Below are 22,887 nucleotides of genomic sequence, written 5' to 3'. Positions count from 1 at the left end.
CCAATGGCTTGATTTTGTGTGTTTTCAACTTGTGCAAATTTTTTTTTTCCAAAAATGACCTAAAAGGATAAATGCACAAAGCACAAAACCTTATTGGAAATGGTATTTTCGAACAAAAAAAATTCTCTTTTTTTGAAAATGATTACATTTGCTATTTGGATTTGGGATGTTTAGAGCAAACTGTCCAAAGTCCGTCATATCGAAAATGCTCTGTAAGTCTAAGTGCTTTGAAAATGAGCACCTTGGTTAACTTTGCACTGTAGCTTGTGGTTTTTTTTTTAATTAGTTGATGGTGTTTTCTTTTAATTTTCTTCTATCTTGGTTTTTGAAATGTTTGTACCTCTTATTCTAAGAAATTGGTTTTCATAATTAAACAAACAGATGTGCTAGCTGTTTGGTGGCTTGTGAGAAATGAGTGGGCGATCTGTTGCTGAAACCCACTACTGGGGGCCCATATTGAATTTAACCAGCAGAGACCAAGGAGTGAGCGAACATGGTAAAGCTGAAGCCGAGGACCTGGGAGCGCAGGGTTTATTACCCTATGAGTAATCAAAGGGCTTTGCTGCTTTCAGTGTTGTACCTTTCAGCTCTGTTTTCTGCATAGAATAGAGCTGAAATAAGCATTAAAAGTAGCAGTGCTAAAGTTTAGTCTGAATACAGGACCAGGATTAAATTTAGGATTCTCGCTTCTCTTCCCCCCCCCCCCTCCAGTACCGGGCTCGGGGTCCTGCTTCCCCCCCCCCCCCCCCCCCCCAAAATCTCCAGGTGGTAGGAGAACAGAGGGTGGTTGTACCTGGGTTCAGGCCCCCACTGCCCCCACCCCCCCACACACTGTCTTTGGATGATAGAGCTGCTGTTTGTTCTCTTGAGATCACCGTCTCCATTGAAGGACCAGCTGAGTGACTGGAAAGCAGGACCGAACCAGGTACCCCCACTTGTTTCAAGGATGTTTGACCCTTCTGATTCTCCAGCTCTGAAGAATGTAAGTGATTGAAAGTTGATGGATTATTTAATTTCCCCCAACCATCAAAGGCAGATTTCTGTGTCCTTTTGGACATTTAATGGTCTTAACAGTGGTTTGGAAAGCAGCAGACATGAGTTTTGCTGCTGTGCCTTTCTCTTACCCTCTAACCAAAACTGGAGGGACACATTTGCAGAGTTGTCCACGACACCGGCGAACGTGCCTGTAACATATCACTTCCCATGTCTATGGGCTGGGTATTGAGCAAGTTTGATTTGAAGTGGGCCCCCGGAAATGTGCTCATCCATCTTAGCCTGTGCAAGTTCTGTGGCTGCCTCCAGGGCTGGAATGGAAGGAATGTCTGTGCGGGTTTTCGCATGTCAGCAGGGACACAGCAGAAGTGCAAGAGAGCTTGGGAAGAGGACATTCTCGTCCTGGGTGCCCTGACATAGGGGAACTCTGGGTGGCAGGATAGCAGGCAGAAGCTAATTCAGTTTAGCTGCTTCTTTACCTTAGTTTACCTTACCTCTATTAGATTGTAAGCTCTTTGAGCAGGGACTGTCTTTCTTCTATGTTTGTGCAGCGCTGCGTATGCTTTGTAGCGCTATAGAAATGCTAAGTAGTAGTAGTAGTTCCTGTGTTCATGGTTATAATCTTGCTTTATTGGCATTTTTCTCTAGGATGGTCCATCCTTGGTGCGTGTTTCAAAGCAGCTAAGTTTTCCCTTCATATGAGTCATTCTGCTTCTTTCTCACTGTTTCAGTGATGGCTCACAGAGAGTTAAAATAAAATCTCGGTATAAAACACTGAGAGGGTCATTTCCTAATGCTTAATGTATGCTGTCTGCATCAGACCATAGAGCAGACAGTGCATGCTAATGCCATTTGTACAGGTTAATCATTGGTAAGAGACTTGGAACCATCTAATAAAAATATAGGGTCCAGTATTGAAGTGTAGATATCAGGAGACCTTCTGGAGCTATGCAGAAATGGCCGTGGATATTCAGATAGTGCTCAGGTGCTCTAGGGCTACATTAACCACCTGTGCTAGGTTTGCTTTGATCTAGCCTTTTTTGCTCTCCTAACTTCATGTGGATAGTGGTCTCAGCATCATTCTAAATAACTGAGACCAAATAGTGGACGGATTTAATTTTATTTATATAAAGGCTCGCATCTTAACATTGTAAATCCCTGTCACAGTCTGACATTCAATACCCCCCACCTCCCAAACTAGAGAACTGGAATAAGTCGCATAACAGGGAGATCACACACCCTCCTCAAATCCAACAGGTTAATTTAACAGTTCACGAACAGTCCTCTCCCAGTATCCAAATTGTCGATCCCCCTCCAGCCCCGTCCTAATAACGAACAAGTTGAACAGTTGAGAGCGGCTAAATCAACCCAAACCCGGCATGAAGATTAACTACTTTTCCAAAAACAAGGAAACTTGGGCTGGCTGAAGAAACTCTCCAAGGGGGTGGTAGACCTTCACCCGGTCATGCCTGGGTCCACAGGAGGCAGGCCAGGCAACTGGGCCTGTCAGAGAGGTCTTGTCCATGCCTCCCTCCCCCAATTCAGTTCCATCAGCTGGATCTTTGCAAGGCCTGCAGAGATGTCCCCATATTGTTTTGTGCTGGAGACTAAGAGGATTCAGGTCTCTTCTATTGGCATTTTAGCATTAAGCTGGGCATCATCACTATATATAGATAATTTTGATTATTTTAATCTTTGAGCATTTTCCTGCCCCCCCCCCCCCCCCCCCCACACACACACACTTGTATGACATAATTCATTTCCTGAAATAAGACACAATATAAAGCTCCCATTCCACTACAATTTGAAGCAGGCCCAGATCATGTTCGGAGCACTGGAGCTGCGTAGGTGGCCGAGAGGTTATGAACAGGAAGCCTGTGTTTTCAACGTCATTAGCTGCTATATTTAATAAATGAAATACCTTTAGGAAAAGATTCACACAAGGCAGTGCGCAGTAATTGTAGACTGATAGAGACAACTTACGTGAACAGCATAACAATATTAAACTAACCAAATGTCAGTGTAATACACAATTGGAATGGAGAGTGGAACTTGAAAAGTAGATTAATTGAATTGTAGCAATAATAAATTGTCAATATAGTACACATTAAAACTGCACAGTACAACACACATACAACAAATATGGTGCTCATATAAAAATATAGACACTGACGGCAGATAAATACCGTACAGCCTATCCTTAAGAACATAAGAGTGGCCATACTGGGTCAGACCAATGGTCCATCTAGCCCAGTATCCTGTTTTCCAAACAGTGGCCAAGCCAGGCCTCGTGTACCTGGCAGAAACCCAAATCGTGGCAACACTCCATGCAGCCTATCCAGTCTGTCCATCCACACCAACTACTAATCTCTACAAACCCTTCCTGTCCCTCAGAGATCCTCTGTACATAGAAACTGACAGCAGGTAAAGACCATATGGCCTATCCATAGTGAAGTATGTTAATAACAGAGGGGATGTGCATAATGACTGGTGCCCCTCTTAACACATCTCATTTCTTACCGAAACGCAGGTTTGAGTCAACGGAGAGCGAGTTTGCACTTTGGGCCTTTGCTTTCTGTTCCTCCGAATCACGGAGATGGAATATGTGGTAAGCAGTGGCTCAAGGCATGCGGTGGCGGGGCTTTGCTGGTTCTGCTCTGGTGGTGGCTAAGCCTTTTCTTACCCGTGGCTGATTATGGACATGCATGCATTCCGATGGGTTTTCTCTTGGGTGAAAGGTGTACTTTTGGAGTTCGAGATGGTGATTGGCATACAGAGCAAGAGGCAGATAGTTGATCTCTGAAATTGTTAGCATCTTGTCATTGCTTCGTAATGCTCCACGTGTTTTCTATACGGCAGTGTGAACAGTAGGGGCTTGTAAGAAATCTCATGGGTCCCTGAGTCATAGGTGACTGAGTCCAGATGGAGCACTTAAAGGGAAAGGTGATGTACCACCTTTGTGTGGTTACAATCAAAGCAGTTTACACGTTACATACAGGTACTTATTTTGTACCTGGGACAATGGAGGGTTAAGTGACTTGCCCAGAGTCACAAGGAACTTCAGTGGGTATCGAACCCAGGTTCTCAGGCCCCTGCACTAACCATTAGGCCACTCCTTCACTCCACTTAAATCATATGTTTGACTGCCAAGGGAGAATCGCTTTAGCATGTGAGTGTGAACCTGAGTGAACTACACTGAGCCCCTCCCTCTCTTCCAGCAAGTGCTCGGGGTGCTCCTTGATTCAACTGAGCTAATCTTGGAGAATGGAACCAGGAAGCATGTAGTTACCATTAGGAAAATCTACAAGCAAAGGGGTCACTTACATGGATCAGAATGTATTAAAAAAAAAAATAGCCAGAAAGTAAGTAAAGGTGCCTCTGTCCGTGTCTGCTGGGAACAAAGGTACAGAACAGTGAAGTATGCCTAGTGCCTGCAGGAGCCATCGGTACTGGACTGAGTTGGGGACCATGACCTTTCTGTCTCAAGCTAGCTCTTAGACTCCTCATCTCTGACAGTCCAAAATCCTCTGTCTCCCTCCCCCCTCTATTCGTTAAAAATATTTTTTTTAACCTTGCCCAGCCGCTACATTTCCCTGAGGGCCAGGGCCCAGGCTGGGATCTCTGTAGCAGCATCCTGTTTCAGTATCCAGTGGTTGGAGCGATTTATCCTAAATTCTTTGACTTGATGGTATCTCGATTACACAAGTGCAAATAAAGTTCAGTGTTTAGCAATGAAAGTCGACAAGGAAGCCATGGCTGCTATTAACTGTTGAAGACTTACTTTCAAGAACTCTGCTGTCTATCTGCTGTGTGAAGAATGAGCCCAGAGTGAGCTGAGTAATGTGGAGCGTCTCCAGGTAGCTTGAACTTTCCTGTCCTGATTCAGACAGAAGCAGCGACTGGTTCTTCCTGGCCCTCAAGACCCAAGATGTGCACTGATCAGCTGATTTAGGACCCTTGTCTTCTCTCCCCTCTCTGCCAAGGAAGATGATAAGTGATTTCATCTCTAAAAAGCTGTAGTGTCTTCTCCCACACCCAGATAAGATCCTGGCCCTGTATCTGCACACCTCCTCTCCTCTTTATGCAGGCCCTCAGAATGCACTGACCTGTTGCTTCTTGGCATGGACAATCCTTGCATGTTCCGTGTCCTGGATGCTTGACCATGGGGAGCTGGCTGGCCTGCCTTATCTGTCATCCTGGTGGAGATGCTGGTGCTCAAGAGTTTTTACTTTAAACAGATGGATGCTCCTGTCAGTTTGACATTCAGGAGCAGGTCCTCCTGGGGACGAAGGAGTTAAGGAACAGGACTGGAGGAAGGCACTTAGTGTCTTTCTCCCCCCCCCCCCCCCCCCAAGCTTCCTGTGTGCGTGTCTTGTTGGAGAGTGTTCTGGATGCACCACTGGAGAAAGTTGCAGCCCCCAGGAGAGCAGACGTGCAGAGGGTACAGAGATGAGCCGGAAATGAGGCCTTAAAAGTACACATGCTTGGCAACCAGAGACATAGTGAAAGAGATCCGAACACAGATTGTGCATTTCTGAGGTGTGTAAGACTCTGTTACCAGTGAATATAGTTTGCACCCTTCCCCCTAGGTCAAGATTTGCTGCTCAGATCTGGCCACATTTAGCAGTATAGGCCGGGACAGGGGCTGTATGTACAATCTGAGCTCTGATATGATCATGATTCTGCTGAATCGCATGGCCATATTTCCTTCCTGCCTTATCATGTTTCCCAGAGGACACCCGTGTCTCTGGCGTGGGTTTACCCCTCTCCCTCTCTCACGTCTTTCAGTGCGGTGCTGCCAGTCCCAAAAAAGCAGCTGCTGACTGGGAGGTTGTGCCTCCCCTCAGGCTTGCAGAAAACCACTGGGGCATTGATGCCCTGGGAAGTTAGTTCAGTATCTGAATTCAAGAGAGCAGGACCTGCTGGGGAGTTAAGTAAAACTCACTTTATTGCACAATTTCCAAGCATTTCTGTGATCTTAAGGTTCTTAACCCGTGTTGGTCTCTCTAAAAATTTCTGGGCTCACTTAAATATTATAGCTCATGTTAGGTATATGTTTTTGCTAGTACAGTAGCTGTGGGTTTTGTTTACTTGATGAGCATTTCAGCTACCTTTCAGTGTTTTTTGTTCAGTTTCCCATTTTTTTTTGGGGGGGGGGGGGGTTAGAGACAGCACAGGGGTAGGTTCCGTCCGCTGGGGAATGTGGCTTTTGCTGCTGTGTCCTCTCAGCAGCAGTCTGGCAGCTGGATCTGTAAAGGGGGGGGGGATGAAGGTACAGCAAGGGCTCCGTTCTACAGTCACGGTGGGTGAATCGATGCTGTGGGTCAGTCCAGCTCTCCCTGTTATCTATCTGGAACTGAGCAAGAATGGGATCAGGAGCTGAGAGGAACAGCTGAATGGGACCCAGTGTCGTGGACAAGTTCACCCCTCTCCTCTCCTGCTGTTCTCCTGTAACATCTGGCTGAGAGTCTCACTAAGGATCTAAAGCTGGAGAGGGTAAAGACATCAGGTCCTTAGAAGAGCCAGAGACCCTCCGATGTCTCTTTAAACCTATATGTTTGCTGCATCTGAATATATGTAGGCCCTGGAGTCAGGAACAGCTTTAGTGCTGTGGATTCATGCTATGTTATGGGGAAAAGCTGCGCTGGCTTGCCTGTAAAGTGCCCTGCGGCAGTGCCAACTTGCAGGTCAAGCACCTTCTGGTGGGGTGACGCTGTGCCCATACGATAGTGGCAATATGTAGGTAAAGCACCCTCTGGCGGAGTGGTGCCATGCCCCTAGGATGGTGCTGATGTGCCAGTAAAGCACCCTCTGGTGGGGGAGGGGATGCCGTGCCCTGCGATGGTGCCAGTAAAGCGCCCTCTTGTGGGGCTGGTGCCAACGTGCTGCTAAAGCACCCTCTGGGCGGGGTGCCATGCTCTACAGTGGTTCTGGTAAAGTGCCCTCTGGCAGGGGTGGTGCAAATGTGCTGTTAAAGCGCCCTCTGGTGGTGGGGGGGTGCCATGCCCTACAGTGGTTCTGGTAAAGTGCCCTCTGGTAGGGTGGTGCAGTGTCATGCTGGTAAAGCGCCCTCTGGGGGGGGGGTGCCAACGTGCTGCTAAAGCACCCTCTGGGGGGGGGGTGCCATGCCCTACAGTGGTTCTGGTAAAGTGCCTCTGGCGGGGGTGGTCAACGTGCTGCTAAAGCACCCTCTGCGGGGGGGGGGGGGGGGGGGGTGCCATGCCCTACAGTGGTTCTGGTAAAGTGCCCTCTGGTGGGGCTGGTGCCAACGTGCTGCTAAAGCACCCTCTGGGCGGGGTGCCATGCCCTACAGTGGTTCTGGTAAAGTGCCCTCTGGCGGGGGTGGTGTCAACGTGCTGCTAAAGCACCCTCTGCGGGGGGGGGGGTGCCATGCCCTACAGTGGTTCTGGTAAAGTGCCCTCTGGTGGGGCTGGTGCCAACGTGCTGCTAAAGCAACTTCTGGGCGGGGTGCCATGCCCTACAGTGGTTCTGGTAAAGTGCCCTCTGGCGGGGGTGGTGTCAACGTGCTGCTAAAGCACCCTCTGCGGGGGGGGGGGTGCCATGCCCTACAGTGGTTCTGGTAAAGTGCCCTCTGGCGGGGTGGTGCTGTGTCATGCTGGTAAAGCACCCTCTGGCGGGGGGGGTGCCAACGTGCTGCTGCCGTGCCCTACAGTGGTGCTGTGTCATGCTGTCAGCTGTGCCGGAATACCTGCCATCTGCTGCTTCTGGAGTGCTGTCAGATCAGGCGGTGCTGGGAGTGGGCGGGTCCTAAGCTTTGGGGCAGGGCTGTGTATTCCAGGATTTCCTCAGAGGGGACCATAGAGAGCACAAAGTCCGTCTTGTCCTAATGTCTGTGTATTTTCAAGCAACCACAGTGAAATGAGCTCTCCTGTGCTCTGTCTGCTCAGGGATTTCAGCCTGCGCTGAGCTAAATGATCTTGGCGTAATATTCAGTGCATGAAGATGGAGCACTTTACATGGAAGCAGCAGGGGCTCTGAGCTGCTACTGAAGGCATGAGAACAGGAGACACAGCCGTCTGGTTTCCTCTTGGCTGCCCTGGGCAGGGGGGAGGGAGGGTGAGAAGGGTTTCTGCCTGAGGATATCTTTGCAGATCAGTTGTTGTGCTTGCAGGATTGTTCTGTGGACTCTGCCATTCTAGAAATGAAGTAGGAGTGTATCTGACCTCTTGGGTCTTGCTGCCAGTTTCCCATCCCCTCTGAATGCTGCCTGCTCCGGTCGGACTATGAGAGGGCCTTGCCTTCCTGGCCCAGTCTGCGAGTGCCCTGTGCAGGGCTATAGAGCCACTGCCATGGATCTGCTACACAAAAGCAAATATAACCATTTACGAAATGAGTCTGTCTCCTCACTGGACGATGCAATGGTGGCTCCCCTGAGCTCTACAGTGGAGCTAATGGTTACCCAGTCCCTGCCCAGCTCAACCTCCTCTTCCTCCCTCACCCCGATGCTGCCCATTGGGGAACTCTCCCCCGAGTCGGAGGACAGCCCCACCACCCTGTGTTCCTTCTTTCCGAAAATGGCTAACCTGAAGCTCTCCAACCCTGCCAACCTGCTGAACCTGAGGGCTTTCTCTCTGGGTGGGAAAGATGCAGGGAGCCCAGACGAGGTGGCCGAGCCTGTGGGCTCACTGGCAACTGCTGCCACCGCCTCCTCCAGCCCAGACTCAGGCACCACTATCACTGTTTTCTCCCAGGATATGAACAAGCTGAGCTGTGGAAAGAAGACCCGAGTGGAAGGTGGTCAGCTAGGGGGTGATGAATGGACGAGACACGGCAGTTTTGTCAATAAGCCCACCAGGGGTTGGCTACACCAGGACGACAGAGTTATGGGCCCTGGAGTCACCTACCTCGTCAGGGTGAGTAAAACATTTCCTGCCTTTGTATTTCTAAATGATTCCTGTCAGCTCTGTGCTAAGTTGTTCCCAAACCTGGTCCTGGAGTCACCCCAGCCAGCCAGTCACTTTTCCCACCATGAATATTCATGAGAGATTTTCTTTGTGGATATCCTGAAAACCAGGACCAGGTTTGGGAGCCACTGTTAGACCTTGAGGTACTCAGGAAAATAAGGGGTTAACAACATTAGTGAGACTTTCTCCGACAATCTTGTCCTGAGGCACGCCTTCCCCCATACCCAGCTGTGCTAAATGCCCCTCACCCCTGGCTTACAGCCCCCCTCTCCACCCTTATTCCACTGCTGGGACCCTCACACACAGCTCTGCCAACGCCCCTCAGTCCTGCCATCCAGCACTCCTGTGCTATTCCAGTACCGAGACCCCCCCATACAGAGCTCTGCCCTGTACCCCTCCTCTCTGCTATTCCAGTAGTGAGACACCCCCCCCCACCACACACACACACACAGAGCTCTGCCCTGTACCCCCCTCTCTGCTATTTGCCGTGCCCTGTACCCCCCCACCTTCCTGCTGTTCCTGTACTGAAATCCGCTCCCCCCCACACACACACTTTTTGCACTGATTGAGACTAGATGGCTTCCGGCAGCATTTACTGGAACCAGTGTTGGTACTTATTGTTCTTGTAAGAAAGTTTTCCAAGAGAGATTAGTGAGGAAGTGGGACGGGGCAGTTTTAAGATGAATTTCTCCCTTCCCTCCTGTTCTTAGGCCCTGCTAAGGTAAAATCTCCAGCCACACAAGGGAGAGGGGTTTCCGTGAGGTGCCTGAAAATGTGCTCTTTACTGTTCCATTTATTTAAAATTGTTTTCTCTGTTCTGATATTGGTTTGATTTTGTGTCTGTGTGCGCAATGCATGTTAGAAAGAAATACATAGAAGTAAAAAGGTGATATTTTTTATTGCCCACACTTTCAAAGGCAATCCCTTTTTTTGCTTTTGCTTTGTTTTATTTCCAAGCTGGAATTCTTTTTCAGATATGGTGCAGGAAATGCCCAGATTTCAGGCTTAATCCAAATTTTGCTGGAACTTGCAGCATCTTCTCGGAGTGGCTCCAGATCTGCCCTCCCATCCCAGAGACGAAGGGCAATAGAATCCGCTTCCCAATTTGTCATGTGCGCTTGGGAGACCAAAGTATAGGGAGATAGAATGATCTCGGGCTTCGGCCATGCCTAGGAGACGACCCAGTAACCAATACCCAGACCTTGCTTGCGGAGAAAGAGCTAAAGGCCCCCTCCCTGTCTGTCATTAATGGCAGTGATGCTGCATGTTCCAGCCCAGCAGTGGAGCAATCTCTGAAGAAAGGCCCAGCCTTCTCCAGACATTCAAATAATGACCCTGCTGCCCCCCCCCCCCTTTTTTTTTTTAAAGATTCATAGGACACTGCTTAACTGGCTTGAAAGTTTAAAAAAGACCCTCAAGTAATGCTGGGACAAAGTGCTTTGAATATATGATTGTCTGACCCACGTTTTACAGGGTGGGGCAGGGGGGGAGCTGTGCACACCCTTTTATAGATTTATGCCAGACAGCACGTTGGGGAAGGGGGGGGCATGTGGATCTCCTGGTACTTAGCTGAACTTCTGGTGCTGTGGGTCCCTCTCACCTTCTCTTTCTCTCTCTCTGACCCACAGTACATGGGATGCGTTGAGGTTCTGCAGTCCATGCGGGCTCTGGATTTTAGCACTAGAACTCAAGTCACCAGGTGAGATCCTGTTTCTCATGTACAAGTGTAATACAGATAGTGTGAAAGAAGAGGTGACTCTAGAGAGACCTGACAGTCCAGCCCTCCCCCACTCCTCAATCAATGCAGAATGGATGAGACAGGTCTGGAGAGACACCCCTCCCCCTCTCCTCAGGCACTGCAGTAAGGATGAAACAGGCCTGGAGAGACACTTGTCCCCCACTCCTCAGTCACTGCAGAATGGATGAGACAGGTCTGGAGAGACACCCCTCCTCCTCTCCTCAGGCACTGCAGAATGGATGAGACAGGCCTGGAGAGACACCCCTCCCCCTCTCCTCAGGCACTGCAGTAAGGATGAGACAGGCCTGGAGAGACACCCGTCCCCCACTCCTCAGTCACTGCAGAATGGATGAGACAGGTCTGGAGAGACACCCCTCCTCCTGTCCTCAGGCACTGCAGAATGGATGAGACAGGCCTGGAGAGACACCCCTCCCCCTCTCCTCAGGCACTGTAGTAAGGATGAGACAGGCCTGGAGAGACACCCGTCCCCCACTCCTCAGTCACTGCAGAATGGATGAGACAAGTCTGGAGAGACACCCCTCCTCCTCTCCTCAGGCACTGCAGAATGGATGAGACAGGTCTGGAGAGACACCCCTCCCCCTCTCCTCAGGCACTGCAGTAAGGGTGAGACAGGCCTGGAGAGACACCCGTCCCCCACTCCTCAGTCACTGCAGAATGGATGAGACAGGTCTGGAGAGACACCCCTCCTCCTCTCCTCAGGCACTGCAGTAAGGATGAGACAGGCCTGGAGAGACACCCCCACTCAGGCACTGTGATGAGACAGGCTTGGAGAGACAGCCCCTCCTTGTTTTCACTACTGCTTCAGGTGGTGCAGCTCCCCTCAGAGCACGTGACTCATGTCTGGTGTTAGCTGAGCTCTTTTGTGGTAATCAGCTAAGTTAGCCTTAGCAGAAAAATCCTGAGAACCAGAGAGCCTTGTGTGAGTCTCTGATACTTGCAGCAATGTAGAGATGTCTTTGCACAGAAGAGGCGGGAAGAACTGATGTATATGTAAAATGGAGGTTTGCACCTCAGCTGCTCTTCTTAAAGGGACAAGGAACCTGGTTCTGGGATAGTTCTAGAATTTTTATTTATCACACGAAAGGGCTATGAGAGGAGGAGGAGGAAGAGGCAGTGTCACCCGGCTCTATAAAGCCCTGCTGCTCCTCTCAGCACCGCAGGACTATTACACTGAGAGATGGGAGGAGGCACTTCAGACGAGATTTTCTTCAGGTTGGTGGGCGGGTAGTTATAGACATCTGCTAAAGCCCTCCATCGCCCAAGCCTCGATTGACGGGTATAAAATACTATATTGGTGGTATTACACACCAGATAGGTTACATAAAATCTACCCCCAGATCCCAGCAGATTGTTGGAGGGAATGTGGAGGGCGTGGAACCTTCCTACATATCTGGTGGGAATGCCCAAAAGTACAGACATATTGGACCCAGATAACTGAACTGGTGAGAGAGGTGGTACAGGTGGAATATCCCCGTCGGGCAGAAATATGCTTATTACACTCGGCCCCCCGAGAAGCCGGAAGTACGGCCACAAGTTGGCGATCCAATTCTTGGTGGCGGCAAAGATGGCATTGGCGAAGGCCTGGAAAAAAGTAGCAACACCCACCATTAAGGAGGTGTTGGTTAGAGTTGATTATTTGCACCTGATGTCGAGATTGACGGCCGTGAGAAAAGGCCAGTTGCACATATATCAGAAAATTTGGCAACCATATGATAATGTAAAAAAAGATTTATTATAGCTCCATAAAGCTGAGACGCAAGGGGGGGAGGTTACTATGGGTGGAGTTCTGTTATGGATAAAAGGTATTGAATGTGGATACTGACCGTTGATTTGAATTGTATCTATCAGTAGTATGTTTCCAGGTGATATTGGACAATGTTTTATAGAACTGTTATATTAAAATAAAAATAAACTTAAAAAAGAAAAATCTCACACAATACTTCCCAATATAACGAAAATAGTCGCTCCTTCCCCCCTCCCCCCCCAATCATTTTTTTTCCAGGTCTTAAGTATGCCCAGGGTGTTCCCAGGGAAGCCTCCATCGACCAGCAGGAAGAATTAGCCACACTTGTGGGTGACGTCATCTGAGAGTGCAAATGAGGATGAGATGGTCTTTTCCAGCTCTGTAAATGGATGCGAACTGTCTCATTTTGAGCTGCCTTATGATTTCTTTCCTTTTTTGATTTGCCTCTGTGAACCCACGCCTCTGGGGGATTGCTGGGGGTGTGTCCTTTCTTTTGCCTCGGACATTTTTCCATCAGTGGCTCCAGACAGTAACCAGTGTACAACAGGAAAACGTCCATCACTGATTGTGGCTCCAACTGTATTCATTGCACGATCCTTGCATAGTGCAACTGGGGCTCGTATCTTGCAAGGATGCATCCAAAAGTCATCAGAGTCAGGAAATGTAACTTTACTGACTCTCCAGTCTTTACTGTGAGATCTACATCTCTGGCCTGTTGTAGATTAATCCTTCATGTTTGAAGGAGCCACCAACTGCCTCATCTTCCTCCTTGGCACATTTTCTCCTAGCAGCATTGACGATCAGATTCTAGCCTCCAGGACATACCTCCCACTTTGAAAGAGGTGGCATGCAGCGTCAGAACATGCTTTAACCCCCCTTCCAGTCATATTTAACCCCAATGGTGCTGTTCTCCAGAGAATACTTGGATGTTTGCTTTGTCAGTGCTACCAGAGCACCCGCATCGGTCACCTTCAACGGAACAACAAGATGCCACACGTGTTACTAGCGCAAAGCGTTCATGACACATGTATTTCAAACTGCACAAAGTTGCATCACATGAAGACTTCACTTGATCCCTGTTTGTGTCAACGTGTGCTTTGTGATTATTTTAAGGTGAGATGGTCAGCTTGGCAGCATCTACACCTTCAGAAAGCTTTTGAACTGTCTACAACCTCTATCTTGAGGTGAATGATTCTTCAGCAGCTACATTTTTGTATCGGCAAGTGATTTCTCTCAAGATATTGATTGTTATTCAAGCAGACCTTTGCCAGCTGCCTTAATGATCCAGTGCCTGCACTACCTCTTGTCTTCCCCAGCCTGTCTTAGAATCTGTACTCTTCTGCCCTGTTAGAAGACTTCTCCTCCTGGAGGTGTTCTGATGTAGTTTGACTCTTCTCATTGAGTCAATCTAGCTCCGAGGATCAGCTTCCTCCATCACCAGAAAAACACACTACTCCCCTGTCTTTCTTTCTAGAGGATTAGAAAAAGCAGTGATCACAGCCCACACTCAAGAACATACTCCTGTCTTGGTACCTCTTGTATCGCTCAGATAATATTACTTCAGAAAACCAAAAAGTCATAGGATTTCTTTCTGACTGTCTTCACCCCACTGATAAGATCTTCCAGAGGTGAAACCCTTTCATATCCCCAATTCATCCAGAAGCTAAGGACATTTCTTTTTAGACCAGACCTCCTTTGAATTATTAAAAATGATTGATGTTCAGTCTAGAATGTGGCAGATGCAAATTTTAGTTTGATAGCGAGAAATAAGATGCCTGAATTACATTGAAGATCATTTGCCCTCTCCTCCTATTGAGACAAGTTAGATGCTGGACCTGATTGGAAAGGTGTTTTTTTTTTTTGTTTGTTTGTTTGTCTCCTCCCCCACCCCCAGTGCCAGATATGATTCAGTACTTTTATGCAAGAATGTATTTAGAAAAGACACATTTTCATGATCCTGTTAAAATCTGAAGATCAGTGTTTGTCTATCCTGTATAACTTGGGCAGAAGAACTTGGCAAACATATCAGAAAACTTGTTCATGATGATTGACACCCTTGCAATAGGGGCAGTGCATTTCAGTCTTCTCCTGAAGGCACACCCAGCCAGTAAGGTATGTGCAATGAGTCTCCAATATATGCAGTTCTATCTCATGCATATTCATGGTGGTAATTCTGAAAACCTGACTGGCTAGGTCTGCTTCCAATAGAGGGCCGAGTGAGGTACGTTGACTATCATGGTAGGAAGGAGTGTCTGAGAAGCATGTGAAAAGTCCCCTGATGAGGCATGCTCAGGAGAGAACTTCATTGAAGATAAAGTTGACGTGTTCGGGACTCTTTGTGTAGCCTTCATACACAAGGAAAGCCATTCTATTACCACTGATAAAGGGTCGCTCAATAATCCGGATATCCTCATTGGAGGTAAGATGGCCAAAGCCCTAGGCGGCTTTCTGACTTCTTCTCCTTCTTGGTTTTCCTACGACCTCCGAGTCAAAGAATGTCTAAACTCTTCCAGCAGTTTGTCCTCCAATCACAACCAGTGCTTAGGTCCTGAGGATTGTACAGTAGGTGTATCACCATTGCATCTTCCGTCGAGCCCCTTCACAATCTTGTCAACTCCGCCATCGAAAGAAGTATGGTTATCTTGTGGTGATCGGCTGAAGTCCTAAACTCATGAAGTGTACTGGCTTCTAGTCCTTTTTGAGTTCCAGAGCTTTATCTGTTGGTGCCATCAGATGATGTTGCCCCCTTGTGTGGTCGATTTTTCACCTGCCGTCTTTGGAGAATAAAGGTAGGTGAAGCCCTATGGGATTCTGTAATAACATCTGTATTTGTCGAGGGAGCACAGATGTGTCTGGGTCATCTTGCACTTACATGTCCATGCAGCCTTGTCTAGCTAGGCACACACATTTGCTGCGTGTGTGTGTGTGTGTCTGAGGCTCAGGTTTCTCTTTTGAAGGGCATTTCCCAAGCTTTCTGTGTGTCTTTTTGCAGGGAGGCCATCAGCCTGGTGTGTGAGGCAGTTCCTGGGGCCAAGGGAGCACTTCGCAGAAGGAAGGTGACGCACTTTGTTTAATTTTGAGCATGTGTTTAGAAGGCAGTCACAAGGCAAATCTGTGCAAAATAAAAGATCTCCAGGAGAGAAATGATGTTGCAGATTAAAGAAACAAGGCACACGTCAGCCTCAATCTGCTGCCTTCTGTACTGCCGGCATTGGAGTTCATAGTTTTATTTGTTTTAACCTTCTCCTTTCCTTTCTGCTCCTCTGTTTCATCTGGTTACAGTTCTGGGGTAATTGTCTCTCCCCCCCCCCCCCCCCTCTCTTCTTCCAGCTTCCCAGTCAGCTTTCGTCAGGGAATCTTCTCCTAGTGTTTTCTATTACTTGTCCTTTTTAGCTGGTGGGAAACTCCCCGTGCAGATGGCATGCCCTCTCCTCAGTCTGAAAGGCCCTTTTCAGTAGTGCTCTGGCCTGATATTTAAGAAACATAGAGGAAAAGCCAGCACTGTTCTGTAAGCAAAGTGTGTGTGTGGTGGGGGGGGGGGGGGGGGGGAGGAGATGATGCACCTTGACAATGTCATTCTGAACTTCTGGCCCAGTGTAGTGAGTGCTGGGCCCTGGTTCACAGCTGGAACAGAGACTTAGCTTTCAGGTCAAGAGAACATCCTCCCACTTCCCCTTCACCCCCAGGCCTCAGCAATTTGATTTGTAGGGCAGGGACAGATCAATAGCTCTCACTGTACCCTCAGTGTCTGCTCTTGTCTGCTGGCTTCACTAATGGACCTGTGTGGCTGGCTATACTTAGGAAGCACCAGGGGCCGTGCATATTCCAGACGAGCTTTCTTGACATTAAATTAGATTGACAGTTTCCCAGTGAGCCTCTCCTAATGAGACTTAATGGATCAGCCCAGTAGTGAAGTTCTAGCAGATGTGGGGGAGGGGAAATGTTGAGCATAAGGGGAAAGAATGAAGGTTGGGGGAGAGAATGACAGCTTGAGAATGTGTTTACTGGTCCTCCCTAAAGGACAGTCAGCCTTGTGTCTCATCCCTCAAGTGAAAGGTGAGGTTCAGGTGCCAGGGTGTTGGGCATTTGGGAAAAGCCACCTATGCTGCTCTGGAACACCAGTAGAGGGCAGTGTTCTGCTTGTGTGGTTAGAAATAGGCGTTGTTGGTACTCCTAGAGGTTCTGCTGTCAGTCTGTTTATTGGTTGCTGCTCTTTTACAGACATGTGGCCTCTCGCTGACCTCTATCCTGGGGAAGAGTAACCTGAAATTTGCTGGCATGCCCATCACCCTGACTATCTCCACCAGCAGCTTAAACCTCATGGCCTCTGACTGCAAACAGGTTAGACTTACCATACCCAGTCTGCTGCCTGTTCTCGTCCTACTCTTGGGTCACGCCAGCCTCGGTCCGTTTCCTGTTGTCCTTCCGCCCTCAGGTCAGGCTCGCCAGCCCCGATCCGTTGCCTGTTTTCTTCCCAACCTCGGATCACACTCGCCAGCCTCGGTTCCTTGCCTGGTCTCCTCCCGCCCTTGGGTCACGCTTGCCAGCCTCGGTTCCTTGCCTGGTCTCCTCCCGCCCTTGGGTCACGCTCGCCAGCCTCGGTTCCTTGCCTGGTCTCCTCCCGCCCTTGGGTCATGCTCGCCAGTCTCGGTTCCTTGCCTGGTCTCCTCCCGCCCTTGGGTCACGCTCGCCAACCCCGGTCCGTTGCCTGGTCTCCTCCCGCCCTTGGGTCACGCTCGCCAGCCTCGGCCCGTTGCCTGTTGTCCTTCCGCCCTCAGGTCAGGTTCGCCAGCCCCGATCCGTTGCCTGTTTTCCTCCCAACCTCGGATCACACTCGCCAGCCTCGATTCCTTGCCTGGTCTCCTCCCGCCCTTGGGTCACGCTCGCCAGCCTCGGTTCCTTGCCTGATCTCCTCCCGCCCTTGGGTCACGCTCGCCAACCCCGGTCCGTTGCCTGGTCTCCTCCCGCCCTCAGATCACGCTCGCCAGCCTCGGTTCCTTGCCTGGTCTCCTCCCGCCCTTGGGTCACGCTTGCCAGCCTCGGTTCCTTGCCTGGTCTCCTCCTGCCCTTGGGTCACGCTCGCCAGCCTCGGTTCCTTGCCTGGTCTCCTCCCGCCCTTGGGTCACGCTCGCCAGCCTCGGTTCCTTGCCTGATCTCCTCCCGCCCTTGGGTCATGCTCGCCAGCCTCGGTTCCTTGCCTGGTCTCCTCCCACCCTTGGGTCACGCTCGCCAACCCCGGTCCGTTGCCTGGTCTCCTCCCGCCCTTGGGTCACGCTTGCCAACCCCGGTCCGTTGCCTGGTCTCCTCCCGCCCTTGGGTCACGCTCGCCAACCCCGGTCCGTTGCCTTGTCTCCTCCCGCCCTTGGGTCACGCTCTCCAACCCCGGTCCGTTGCCTGGTCTCCTCCCGCCCTCAGATCACGCTCGCCAGCCCTGTTCTTCTACCCTGCGATGTTGATCCTACCCTAGAGGAAATTTCATGTGCTTTGGGAGCCAGCAGAGGGGATAAATGCACTCCTCTTCTGAAGTTCAAACAGGCGTATAATGAAGTTTGCTTCTCTGGCTCCTCACCTTCCAGCTTTTAATAAGAAATGTTTTTCTGTCTGCACAGATAATTGCCAACCATCACATGCAGTCAATCTCGTTCGCCTCGGGAGGTGATCCAGTAAGTATGTAGGTGAGGGGGTGTGTAATGCCTGGGCTCCTGCTTCCTGCAGTAATTCATTTTTTTCTGTATATTTCTGTTCAGGATACAGCTGAATACGTTGCTTATGTTGCCAAAGATCCAGTGAATCAAAGAGGTAGGGAGAGACACTCTGCTATCTGGTTGGGGAATGTTCTCGTTTTCTGCCTGCCTTCTCCCTCCTAGTTAATGTGCTCTGCCAGATATTTTCTCGGCTGAATTTTACTTGCTGCTGAACTGAGGAGCTCTTGTAGTATTCTGCTTCTGTTGCCTTTGTGCATGCCCTTTAGCACCTAATGTGCCTGTCTGTTGCCTTTCAGCCTGTCACATCTTGGAGTGTCCGGAAGGACTTGCCCAGGACGTGATCAGCACCATAGGGCAAGCCTTTGAGCTGCGCTTCAAGCAGTACCTCAAGAACCCACCAAAGCTTGTGACGCCCCATGATAGGTAGGCCTGCACACCCAGTGTATTATTCTCGGAGGGTTTAGTGGTGCGTACTCTTCTCGCTGGCAGTTGTCTTGCTAAGATGTGCAAAAGACTTAACTGGGTAGTAAACAATGACAGCTCAGCTGATGGGGTAAAAGTACCTGAGTTTTTCAGCTCCCTCTGTCTACATGTTTTAGGGGAGTTGCAGTTGGCATACGTTTAATGTTATAAGAACGAAAGGGCTTTGCTTAATTTTCCTGGGGGTTGTGAATGTTTCCAAGATGCTGGAGAAGTGCTGGGTGGTAATGGCGTAGGGATCTCTCTCATGGACAGTCTGTCTCTCCTATCCCAGGATGGCTGGTTTTGATGGCTCTGCTTGGGATGAAGAGGACGAGGACTCCACAGAGCACCAATATTACAATGATTTCCCAGGCAAAGAGCCTCCCCTTGGAGGGCTGGTTGACATGAGGTTACGGGATGGGGCTGGCTCAGGGCAGTCACGGTTCCCAGCTCCTAGTCAAACCGCAAATCATTTGGGAGCAACACTAGTAAGTGAAGGGTTCTGAAGGTGGGGACCGATTAGTGTGGTGGCACTGAATGAGGTCTCAATCTGTCATTTATTTCCTGCAGCCCGTGGGCCAGATGTCTGGGGAAGACTATGATTCCAGGAAACAGTACCCTCCTGTACAAGGTAGGGTCCGCTCTGGTGACAGGGGAGGGTTTGGGGATTCTGTGATCTGCCTGACCCCCGTGTTCTCGGATTCTTTTGCAGGAAGGGACAGGTTTCCTGCAGCGACCTCTTCCACCGTAAAACCGCCAAACCGGGCCGAACTCTTCGATGATCCTTCCTACGTCAACGTACAGAATCTGGACAAGTCCCGGCAGCCAGCAGCAGTGGGGGTCCCTGTTTCCATGAATGGCACTACCCAGAGGGATGCCTTTGACATGAGTGAGTTTGCTGTACCTGTAGCCCTAGTAGTAACGACACACTGCCCACATGTTCTGCCCTACGGACGAGCTGCTGCCAGCCAGTGACTGAAGGAGAGAGTTTGCAAACGGGCATGTGTAGCTTTGTCTGATAAAGCACCACAGATAACTAATAGGAGTCTTAATCCGATCCTCAGTACACACCAAGACATCTGCAATGAATATGCACTGCCTCCACTGTTATGTAGATTTCTCTCATGCATATTCATTACAGATATCTTGAAAGCCTGACTGGCTTGGTGTGTCCCGAGAGCTGGGTTGAGAACCCCTGAGCTGGAGTAATGTACTGCTATGGATTTACAGTCTGTCTCACTGACACAGACTACTCAATAATTACCGTGGATTCTTTTAGATTCATATTAGGTAAATGAGACCTTTATTAGAGGTGCCAAAATCTACAATGATTAAGATGATTAAGATATACACACACACAATGATTAAATCATCTAACTAAAAGAAAGCTATATGGTCAGGGATTTCAGGCCCTTATCTCATGAGCTGGGAGGTCCGTTGCAGCGAAAGCCCGATGTCTCCTTATGACCAGGAACAAGTCCTCTGTGCGATACATCTACCCACAGATGAGCCTCAAAACTCTGCTGCAACAAGCCCCCCTTTTTATAAGGCTTAGAACTCATATTCAGAGCTAAGGAAAATTACAGAATGCTTCTCTGTTTAGGTAAACAAGCCATACTGTGGGAACATGGTCACATGTTTTCCGAGTCCAGGTGGCCAGGCTGAACTCCGAAAACAAGCACCATCCTCCTCTTCACATACCAAATTAATTAGAGCTGTGTCTTATCTTCTGCATTCCAACTTATTTTCACACAATCAAAGTTAAACAATCATTTTTAAACAGAATTATTTCTAATCAACAATACAGACCCCGAGTGCACTGGTCGATCAAGGCAGAGTTGAAAAACAATCTTTAAAATTCACTTTTATTACAAGTGACAGTCCCCCCGTCCCCCCCCCACACACCCACACACACACATTTTATCATTGTCGGTGCAGAGGTGAATGTTGGGAATTTGGTTTCTCATATCACTTGCTGATTTCAACCCAAGTCCATTATAAGACTACACCAGAAAGAGTGGAAAAGAGACGGCCACACCGCGAGACATACAGCATATGAACAGAGCTTGAGCAAACATTTAAAACTATGGAGTGTCTGGCGGTGTGAGGGGTTGATATGTAAAGCGTTAGGAGAAATAAGGGGATATCTGTAGATCAGGAAGGGTAGGGCCATAGTTCTGCTTATCTCTTGGTGGGGGAGGGGGTACTATAACAGTCCAGGCCCGTCAGACCTAGTGTGTGTTCTAGTTTTAGGGCAGATTGCATCTTCATTTGTATTGTATTCTTCTCCAGAGCCATTCGAGGATGCCCTGAGGGTCCCTACACCTGCTCCCACCCCTACAAGTCTTCCTGCAGCTCAGTTGGTGGCTTCAGTGGAGGAGCAGCTGAAACGGGAGCTCTGGTACCACAGCAAGATGAGCCGTAAAGAGGCAGAAAAGCAGCTGAAGAGGAATGGAGACTTCCTGGTGCGGGAAAGCACAACCACGCCAGGGCAGTATGTGCTGACAGGGCTGCAGAATGGGCAGCCCAAGCATCTGTTGCTCGTGGACCCCGAAGGAGTGGTGAGTCCTTATTGCATGCAGATAGGGAAGTGAAGAAAGCTTAAAACCCTTGAAAGACCCTTGGCCCTGCCTTCCTCCTCTCATGTTAATCTTTCCAGTGTTTCACCTGTAAAACGTCTGTTTGTTGCATCTCTTGTTACAGGTTCGAACCAAGGATCACCGCTTTGAAAGTGTAAGTCACTTGATCAGCTACCACATGGACAATCACTTACCGATTATCTCGGCTGGCAGCGAGCTGTGCCTGCAGCAGCCCGTGGAGCGGAGATTGTGAACCGTCTCGGATTTCCTCAGCTTTCCTATGGACACAGCTCTCTCTGTGCCCTCTTGCACCATTTCTGCCACGGCATTCCATTCTTTCAGAGTCTCTACAATCTACCTCCAGTGTTGTCTGGACTGAAGGACCCCAGCCCCCCACTCTGGGGAAGAAAAACACCTTTCCCTCTCCAGCTCTGAGATTTCTCCTATAGATTTCCTTCCACTCTGAAGCAACAAAGCCCTCTTCTGTCCACTGTGGAATAAGGAGCGAAGGAGGGGGGGGGGAACTGGCACCTTGTTCCCCTCCAGTCGTCCTGAAGAAGACAACACTGAGCTTCTCTGAACCTTAGTCCTCCTCTTACCCTGCTCTGACACTTGATAAACTGAGAGTAGAGACGCTGTTTGCTCACACTCAGGGAACCTGCTGATAGTGGAAGTGTCTGCATTCACAGTGGCTCAGCCCTGATGGAAGGGCTGCGCTTCATTTCTGCTAATGTCAGCCCAATGACAACTCGATGGGACCTCTATGCCACCAAAAATTGAACCTTTTGTGGAAGAGACTCAGTGGTCAATCTAGATCTACATAGCCCAGATCCTGGTGAGGTCCTGCAGGATGAGGAAAATCTCACCTGATGGTCTTTCTGCAGGGCAAGTTCCAACTTTGTTTGGGTGGCTTTTGGATCAGAACTAAGCCTGCAGATCCTAGGACTCTGTAATAATTTAGCTGTAAAGACTAGGGTCAGGAAAATCTTGACTGATGTCCCGAGTGCCTGGATTTGGGGGAGATATAGCACCTACCCAGCCAGAACTTCAGCTGCTGGGACCCCCTGTTCCCCATTAAACTTGGCAGAAAATGTGTGGCAAGCCCTGCATCGTTCTCTTCCTACCCCCAAGTTCTTCAGTGGCCCCAAAGGGGTGACATCGGGAACTCTCCAGGTCTGCCACGTGACAGAGCAGACTTCACACTCCTGTGAATGCAATCAGTTTGGCCTTTCAGAAGTGTGAGCTGTTTGCTTTGGATTCCTGCATGCAGAACGCAAACTTTTCACTATGAAACCATGTGCCTTGGTAGCTCTGAACAGATTTATTTTATGCAAGTAGTTTGTTGAAGATGGTGGTATCTCGTGACGCCCAGGCTGCTGTGAGAAGCCTGGGTAAGGTGGGTGACAGCTGGGACAGGATAGGAAAGTGGAAAGGATGGGGAGTGGGTCTCATTTGAGACATTCTTTAATTTTTAAAACCCCATCCATATATATATATATATGTATAAATATCCCTCCGGTATATCCCACCTCCCGTTTTCCATGGAAATGTGCGGCTGCTTCCAGACATCAAAGCAACAGTTTACCAAAAATACTCGGTTTGATCACGGGAGAGCTGCTATTTCTGAGGGGTTTCCCTGCTCGGGTGAAACTTCGTCTGGGGAAGGGGGGCGGCATCGAGAAGCAGTAGAGAAGGTATTCCATCCCTCCCCCACCCCTAT

The 22,887-nt window shown here is 49.3% G+C and overlaps 1 protein-coding gene across 3 annotated transcripts in view; it reads left to right on the top strand.

Moving 5' to 3' along the window:
• Positions 1 to 22,468, top strand: part of SHC1 (SHC adaptor protein 1) — a 28,792-nt gene extending 6,324 nt beyond the window's left edge. Inside the window, exons 2-14 of one of the 3 annotated variants that reach the window (XM_030188332.1) lie at positions 3,524 to 3,601; positions 8,706 to 8,867; positions 10,547 to 10,617; positions 15,414 to 15,477; positions 16,643 to 16,762; positions 18,031 to 18,084; positions 18,169 to 18,220; positions 18,423 to 18,549; positions 18,881 to 19,076; positions 19,159 to 19,219; positions 19,301 to 19,477; positions 20,881 to 21,149; positions 21,292 to 22,468. In XM_030188332.1, coding sequence (XP_030044192.1) covers positions 3,590 to 3,601; positions 8,706 to 8,867; positions 10,547 to 10,617; positions 15,414 to 15,477; positions 16,643 to 16,762; positions 18,031 to 18,084; positions 18,169 to 18,220; positions 18,423 to 18,549; positions 18,881 to 19,076; positions 19,159 to 19,219; positions 19,301 to 19,477; positions 20,881 to 21,149; positions 21,292 to 21,420 — 1,494 coding nt within the window. In that variant the 5' untranslated portion in view covers positions 3,524 to 3,589 and the 3' untranslated portion in view covers positions 21,421 to 22,468. Of the gene's footprint in view, positions 1 to 3,523; positions 3,602 to 7,626; positions 8,868 to 10,546; positions 10,618 to 15,413; positions 15,478 to 16,642; positions 16,763 to 18,030; positions 18,085 to 18,168; positions 18,221 to 18,422; positions 18,550 to 18,880; positions 19,077 to 19,158; positions 19,220 to 19,300; positions 19,478 to 20,880; positions 21,150 to 21,291 lie in introns of those variants that run through there. The other 2 variants (XM_030188333.1, XM_030188331.1) reach the window with 2 other exon arrangements.
• Positions 22,469 to 22,887: the final 419 nt, after the last annotated feature.

The sequence above is a fragment of the Microcaecilia unicolor genome, chromosome 14, assembly GCF_901765095.1.
Source record: "Microcaecilia unicolor chromosome 14, aMicUni1.1, whole genome shotgun sequence".
Classification (NCBI taxonomy): domain Eukaryota; kingdom Metazoa; phylum Chordata; class Amphibia; order Gymnophiona; family Siphonopidae; genus Microcaecilia; species Microcaecilia unicolor.
Note: the sequence above shows the minus strand (reverse complement) of the source record. Positions and strands in the feature narration are given on the sequence as shown.